At 34.8% G+C, this 8,291-nt stretch overlaps 1 protein-coding gene across 1 annotated transcript; it reads right to left on the reverse strand.

Annotated features, from left to right (window-relative positions):
* Positions 1-7,099: 7,099 nt before the first annotated feature.
* LOC113381409 (uncharacterized protein DDB_G0274935-like) lies at positions 7,100-7,537 on the reverse strand. Its single transcript, XM_026620335.1, has one exon. It carries the CDS (start codon positions 7,535-7,537, stop codon positions 7,100-7,102), a length of 438 nt encoding a protein of 145 aa, XP_026476120.1.
* Positions 7,538-8,291: the final 754 nt, after the last annotated feature.

Below are 8,291 nucleotides of genomic sequence, written 5' to 3' on the forward strand. Positions count from 1 at the left end.
ATGGTGCATTAACTATTGCTCTTAAAATTTTATTTTGAGTTCGTTGGATAATCTTTATGCTGGACGTGCTTGCACATCCCCATAGTTGAATACCATACGTCCATATCGGTATAATTACTGACTTATATATTAGTAATTTATTGTTGTATGACATTTTAGATTTTCTTCCTATTAGCCAGTAGAGTTGTCTAAATTTATCCATAATTTGCTTCCTTTTTTGTTTTATGTGAATATTCCATGTTAGTTTGCGGTCCAGATGTAAACCTAAGTATTTAACGCTGGTGCAAGTCAATATTTCCACGTTGTTTATAAATACAGTAGGACAGTTTTTCTTTCTTGTAGTGAAAATGATATGTCGCGTTTTATCCGTGTTTAGCTTTATTTTCCATTTCATTAACCATTTCTCTAACTCAAACAGGTGGTCCTGTAAGTTTAGTGTTGCAATTTCTGGATCTTCGTGGTTAGCCATGATCATGGTGTCATCGGCAAATGTGCCGAGGGTGGTGGCTGGATTTAGTGGTATGTCGTGTGTATATATTGTGAAAAGGGTTGGTCCTAGCACGCTTCCCTGTGGCACTCCTGCTTTTATCTGATGAAATTCGGACACCGCATCTCCCACTCTAACCCTAAAACTCCTGTTTGATAGATATGATTTCAATATTATATATATTTTTTCTGGTAAGCATAATCTGATTTTGGCTAATAATCCGTCGTGCCAGACTTTATCAAAAGCCTGTTGTACGTCGAGAAACACTGCTGAGCAATATTGTTTATCTTCTATCGCTTGATGAATGACCGTTGTAACTCTATGGCACTGTTGTATGGTCGAGTGCAGTCGGCGAAATCCAAACTGGTGACAAGGTATGATCTCTAGCACATCACTTATTCGGGCAAGTAATAACTTTTCTAATAATTTAGAAAGTATAGGTAAAAGACTTATAGGTCTATACGATGATACAATATGCCCTGGTTTTCCCATCTTCTGGATCATTATGATTTCAGATGTTTTTAACACCTTGGGCCAATATCCAGAACGTAGCACAGAGTTGAAAACTTGAGTTAGCATAACAATTGCCTTCCGTGAAAGTTCTTTCAGTACTTTAGCTCGTATCTCGTCAATACCTGCACATTTTTTATTGCTTAGATGGAGAATATAACTTTTTACTTCTTTAGGAGTTATTGCTCTTATGTTTTCATTACTGCTTCTTATTTCCTCGAGGGCTTTTGTCACATCAGGATCCGGATCGTTATTATTGGGTGTGAACACTTCTTTGAGGTAATTAGCAAAAACGTCCGCCTTTTCTTGCTCATTTCTAGCCCACGTCACATTTTCATTCACATCTATTCTCAAAGGAGACATATGCATTACAGGACATTTAGTGTTTTTAATAGGCTTCCAAATAGAATTGTCAAATTTGTTTATATTGACAACTAGCTGGCCCGACATACTTCGTCCTGTCAAAAAAATCTACCAAATCGATTCTGATTGCTCTGTTGATCTTTTAAGGGTCTGTCTAAAGCATCAAAAGAGTTTTTATGTGCCATCGTGCATTCATCCCAAACGATCAATTGATATTGCTACAAAACCTTAGCCATTGCATTGCATTGCATTGTTCTTCGAAATGTTGCAAGTTGGAGTTTCATTGCTTTGCATATTTAATGGCAATTTTAGTGCTGAATGGGCTGTTCGACCACCTTCGAGTAAAGTTGCTGCGATTCCCGATGATGCGAGTGCAAGTGCAATTTTGTTTTGTGAGCGAATTGTTGCTAGTATTAATAAAATAAAAAAAAATCCTATACCACCAGGCGCATCTAAGAAGTATATCCCCCCAGTTCCATCATTTGTTACTTTCATAAGAATATCGAATACATACCTCTGTTGTTCATTTAACAGTGGAAGATTTGTTTCGATTAATTCTTTCAAATTATTGAGATCATACAATTTTTCTTGATGCATCTCTTGGTTAAAAACATCATGCATTGGACGATTAGGCGCGGCCAGGCCTAAGTAAACTAGTTGGTTTGGTATTTAGCCTTGAGGCAAATTACATGAACTTCCCGATATGTGTAAATAATCGACTTGATCAAAAAAATGTGTAAATAATATACTTCATCAATCCTACTTTAAAAAAAAACGATAATAATTTTAGCAAAGTTTGACGAATTTTTAAAATTAAACTACTTGTTGTAATAATATAAGGCCGTAATATTACAGTAAGTTCTATAAGACCATGATGTATATCGCCAAAAAAAGTTCCATGAAAATCGGTTTACATTTTTTTTTAACAGTTCATTACAAGAAAACGGCTCGGTAGATTTTCACCTAAAATTAATCAGCATCATTCCCAAGTGATATCTTTCGAACAGTTTTTGATTTTTCAAAATCGGTTCGGTAGGATGAGCTTAAATGTGGACGAAAATTTAACACTTTTTATTCAACAGTTAATTACAAGAAAACGGCTCGGTAGATTTTCACCTAAAATTAATCAGCATCATTCCCAAATGATATCTTTCGAACAGTTTTTGATTTTTTAAAATCGGTTCAGTAGGATGAGCTTAAATGTGGACGAAAATTTAACACTTTTTTTCAACATTTAATTACAAGAAAACGGCTCGGTAGATTTTCACCTAAAATTAATCAGTATCATTCCCAACTAATATCTTTCGAACAGTTTTTGATTTTTCAAAATCGGTTCGGTAGGATGAGCTTAAATGTGGACGAAAATTTAACACTTTTTTTCAACATTTAATTACAAGAAAACGGCTCGGTAGATTTTCACCTAAAATTAATCAGCATCATTCCCAAATGATATCTTTCGAACAGTTTTTGATTTTTCAAAATCGGTTCGGTAGGATGAGCTTAAATGTGGACGAAAAGTTCAACACTTTTTTTCAAATTACAAAGAAACGGCTTGGCAGATCGTTTCACAAAACTGACAAACGATAGTCCTCACCGAAATACATCAAATGGCTTTTAAATTTCTAAAATCGGTTCAGGCGTTTTTGAGAAAACGTCGATCAAAAGTCTAATTTTGACAAATGCCAAAAAGACCATACTGATTTTTGCAAACTTTGACGAATTTTTAAAGCTGAACCAGTTGTCGTAGGGCCGTAATATTTTAGTATGACCTAGAAAACTATGGTATCTATCGTCAAAAAAATAATCATAAAAATCGTCAAAATTTTTTTTTTAAAAACTTTATTACAAGAAAACGGCCCGGCCGATCTTTACCAAAAACTAATCAGCACGATTCCCAACCAATATCTATCGAACGGTTTTTGAATTTTCAGAATCGATTCAGAATTGCGGGCTAAAACGTGGACGAAAAATTTTTCACTTTTCTGCAATTTACAAAGAAACGGCCCGGCCGATCGCCGCACAAAACTCAGAGACGATAGTCCTCATCGAGATACATCAAATGGCTTTTAAATTTTTGAAATCGGTCCAACCGTTTTGGAGAAAACGTCGATTTACGGCAAAAAATCTGTTCACACACACACACACACACATACACACACACACACACACACACACACACACATACTTTTTCCAAATTTGGTCTCATTCGATTCAGAATGGCTCGAAACGTCGAGAAAACATAAAATTAGCTATTCGGATTTTTTGATGAAAACATAAACTTCTCCTTCGGGAAGTTAATTAATACTTTGTTTGATATCATCAAGCACATGTCTTCAATTGAAATCAATGCTTTGTTGTAAATTTCTTTACTGATTTGCATATTTGGATTTTTCATTCTATTCCGTATTTGACACAAAATATCATCACACATATGATCTTTGTACTTGATCCACAAATCAATTGGGTTTGATGAAAAGCATGTGGATATGATTATAGAAAACAATGTTTGTATTTGATGAGCGTGTGAAGATATTACAGCATCGGTGAGAGTTTGATCCCAATGAGCGTCATTTTATAGCAATTGTAAACGTTGACGGGCTTCTCTGTAGGATCCACACAATTCACCATCAACAGTTCGTAAATGTTGGAATGATGTTGAGCCACGTACATTGACTAATAGCAGTCATAAAAAAAACATTCACCATGGCTTGGATATACTGAATAAATTCGATCAATCGCATCGGTGAAATATACATCTGTGTGTAGTTCTGGTTTTCCTTGTTTCCGTCTTCCGTCGTAAAAATCTTGATTCCAAGTATAATATTTTGGCATTTCAGAGTATAACAGTGTTTGTACAAAATTATCGTTTTGACATGTCTCAAAAAAACTTGTTATTGTAGTAGATGGTGGCTGAGCAGCTCCTTGACCTGCGTTTCCTGCTGTAAAGTACACCCTTTGTCCATTTTCTAAATGCACAGCTAAGTGAATAACAAAAGGGTGTCTCTCATGAATTGGAAAAGAAATATTAGCCAAATTGCTTCATTACTACTAACATAGCGGCCCATTTGGTATTGAGTAACTTTTATGTTCATTTGGGTCGTTATGTTCTTGTGCAGTACGATTAGATCAGTAATTAGCTTGGTTTGTAGCATTTTGTGTTCTTCTACTTAAATTGCCTCGTCTTATAGGAGGCAATATTGAAATATTGTGTCACATGCAATAACTTTTTATTCATAGGTAGATAACAAAACACTACAAACAAAACAAAAGCACACTCAGTAGAGTATAACAGAAAATGCAAGAAAATGCCGCCCTTGCACTGGCAAGGGCGGCAAATGGACATTGACATTGATTTTTTTAAATCTTATATGACTTGAAGTCAAATTCTTTAACGCCATACCAATTTTATTGCCTGCCGAAAGTAAAACAAAAGAAATAGTGTCGAGAAGCTGACTACGATTATTTGTATTAGTTAGAAAAGGGCTGTTTTAAGGGTTTTCCCGACAATTATTTGAATTTTTCTCGCCGTAAGAACCATCCTTGGACATCAACGAATATTTTAAAAAAAGAATTGGCCAAATTGGTCCAGGCGTTGTTGAGTTATGCGCTTACCAACACATTTTGCGATCCATTTTTATATATAAGATATAATTTGCAATATTGTTTTCTTTAAGTTCTTTCAACCTATTTTTTAGTGAACTGCATAATTTGTTGTATGATGTTTTGTCGCTTGGTGCACGGCTTCTCTGCCAGATTTTTCTAGCTCTTCTTTTTTCTTTAATTAGTTTTTTAATTTCCAGCGGTAAATTGAATTCGACATCTTGTTTATAAAGTGTGGGTGTTGCATTCCTTAGAGCTTCCTTCGTTGCTTGTATAAATAAATTTGTTGCATTGTCTATTTCTTCTTCACTTTTAATTCTTATTTTCAAGTTAATTTTGTTATCCATTTCATTTCTGAATGCGTTCCAGTCTGTTTTATAATTATATAAAGCCCTCGTTTGTTTCTTTTTTATAACATATGTGCTTATTGTCGCAATTATAGGCGTATGATCCGAGGACAGATCCATGCAATCTTCAATATCCATATGCAATGAGGAAATGCCATAGGTTATGAAGAAGTCAAGCAAGTCAGGGACTTTGCGTTCATCTGTGGGCCAGTATGTTGGTCGGCCTGTTGATAAAAGAAATATTTTTTTTCTTGTATTAATTCAGCTAATTGTTTGCCTTTGGGATTCAGAAGTCTGGATCCCCATAGCGTATTTTTGGAGTTAAAGTCCCCACCAGCTATGAATTTTGATCCCAAAATGTCAAAGAATTCTTTAAATTCTGGTTTTTTAATGTTGTACCTAGGCGGGCAATAAACAGCCGAGATAACCAGGTCATATCCGCAAGTATGAATTTTTATCAGTGTAGCCTGTAGATAATTTTTTTCAAATTTAGGCAATTCATAATGTTTTATTGTTGTCTTTATCAAAATTCCTGTTCCAGCATGCGCAGTTTTATCGGGATGATTAGTATAGTAGAAGGTATAGTAAGGTATTTTAAAAGTAGTTGTATCTGTTAAGTGTGTTTCACTTATCAATAAAACATCAATCATGTGTATCTGTAAAAATGCTTCGACTTCATTACGATGGTTGAGAATGCCATTTGCATTCCACTCAGCGATACGTAAAAAGTTCGCCATTATTTTTTTTTGGCTAGTAATGTTAGCATATTTAAAATCATTGTATTTTGTTCAACTAGCTGTTTGAACATGTCTTTAAAGCTGTTGAGTATTTCTTGTAAGGTGTTTGACTGTTGCGTATCGCATCCGTTGTTTTGCTGTGCTCTAAGGGTTTCAGAATAGCTTCGATGCTCCGAAATATTAGCTCGTAGTGAGTGTTGTGCTGCCGAATTAGTCATGCGGCTGGTGCCAGGATTGGTGTTGGAAACATTTCTTCTACTATCTTTGAACATGGACTTATATTTTAAACATCCTCTGTAATTTGCAGGATGGTTGTCACCACAATGCACGCAGATAGCCGGCGTATCTTTAGATTTTTTACACGCAGTAGAATTATGAGGTCCACTGCATTTTACGCATGCGTAGGGTCTGTTGCAATAAGATTTTGAATGGCCAAATAATTGACACCTTGTACACTGTAAAATTTCCTTTCTTTTTCTTAAAGGCTCTACCACTACTATATGATTGAGTAGTTTGGTTAAATTATATATTTTGCTGTTGTTATTAGCAGGCTCAAGGTCAATAAAAAACATATTAAGCGGGCGCTTTGTTTTATATTGCTTGACATTGATAATATTCCTCACCTTATGATTTTGTTTCTCAATTTCCTGTTTGATTTCATTCGTATCGTAAGTGTAATGTATGTTTTTCAGCACAACCCTTAATGCCCTTTCTTCGTTAAGCTGATATGTGTGAAAGTTAGCATTTTTTGATTTGAGTAAAGAAACGAGTTTTCTATACTGTTCCGGTGCTGTTACATTAATCTTAACTATATCATTTGGCAAGGATTTAGTGATGTATTCGTTTCTGTTGAGTATTTCATTAATGTCACTAATCATATCTGCAAATTTATCTACGTTATACACAAACACGGGCGGTGGCCTTTGGACCTTTGTAGTGTTTTCATTCTGTGTATTAGGTGTTGTAGCTAGTAAGCTAAATCTGTTCGATGTTACTAGTTCATTGCTTGAATTACCTTCTGTTGAGTTACGCCTTCTTTTATTTCTTCTGACGTATTACCACGAAGCCGATGGAGTCTGGCTGTCAAGTTCCATGTCGCTAGCGACAGTATTTATTCTTTGTTCATTAACTATTGGCTTATTAATTTGCTGTTGTTGTTGTAGCTGTTGTTGTTGTTGCATCTGTTGTTGTTGTTCTAGCTGTTGTAACTGTTGTTGTTGTTGCATTTGTTGTTGTTGTTGCAGCTGTTGTTGCTGCTGTAGTTGTTGTATATATGCACTTTGTTCGTGGTTATTTACCATGTTAATTTGCTGTTGTTGTAAATACGTATTTTGATCGTGAGCATTTGGCATAATAATTTGCTGCTGCTGTTGTTGTTGTTGTTGTTGTAAACGATGTTGTATAAACGCACTATCTGTCATTGAAGTGTCGTTCAAGACATTTTGTGTTTCTACTAGCGGGAATATAGACTTTCCATTTTCTTGATGTTGCATTATATTAATAAAACTATTTAATTTAATTAATAATATTCGGCATTTAAATTTGTAAATGCCCCCGCATCGGGGACATTTGTGTGTATGTTAAGAACTGTTTAACTGCGCATGCACTTGTACACAATAACAATTCACAAAACTAACTATCACTTCGATACCGATTGTTTACGTAAGAGGTTAGGTTGTTTATACCATCCGAACTGGTCGACGGCTCACGCTAGACTGATGTTTAATATTAATTGAACATCAAAATGTTACGAAAACATTTTGATGGCTTTCTTACGCAACCTCGTAACTCGATTTTTGACGATTTTGAGTTTTAGTCGAAAAATCGGTGTGTGTGTGTGTGTGTGGATACAATTTTCTGTTCACATATTTGGGAGCACGGATCGATTTGATTTGAAATATTTAAAAAGCAATCGTTTACTATTGAGAAAACAGAGCATCCGATTTGAATTATTCAAAAACATTCAACATGTATTGATGATGCGGTGATTAGTTTTTGGAAAAGACAGGCCCAGTCGTGTCAAAGCTTCCGATTCGAATGATTCAAAAAACATTTTGCAGTATGAAGAATCGATTAGTTTAGGAAAGCAAAAAAATGTTTGGCCATTTTTTTTTTAATTTACCATTTTTTTTTCACCGTTTAAATATGAAAAATGATTCGAATTTTAATTTTAATGCTAGCTAAAATCCTAAAACTCTCTTATATACTTCAAACAAATAAATTTAACTTTGCAAATTAGATTATATA

Source organism: Ctenocephalides felis, unplaced genomic scaffold (genome assembly GCF_003426905.1).
Source record: "Ctenocephalides felis isolate EL2017-DRISC unplaced genomic scaffold, ASM342690v1 CF-g0.4_SCAFFOLD_02870, whole genome shotgun sequence".
Taxonomy (NCBI): Eukaryota; Metazoa; Arthropoda; class Insecta; order Siphonaptera; family Pulicidae; genus Ctenocephalides; species Ctenocephalides felis.

What these genes read in the sequence shown, in the direction of transcription:
- LOC113381409 (XM_026620335.1), bottom strand. Translation starts at nt 7,537, where the DNA reads ATGCAACATCAAGAAAATGGAAAGTCTATATTCCCGCTAGTAGAAACA.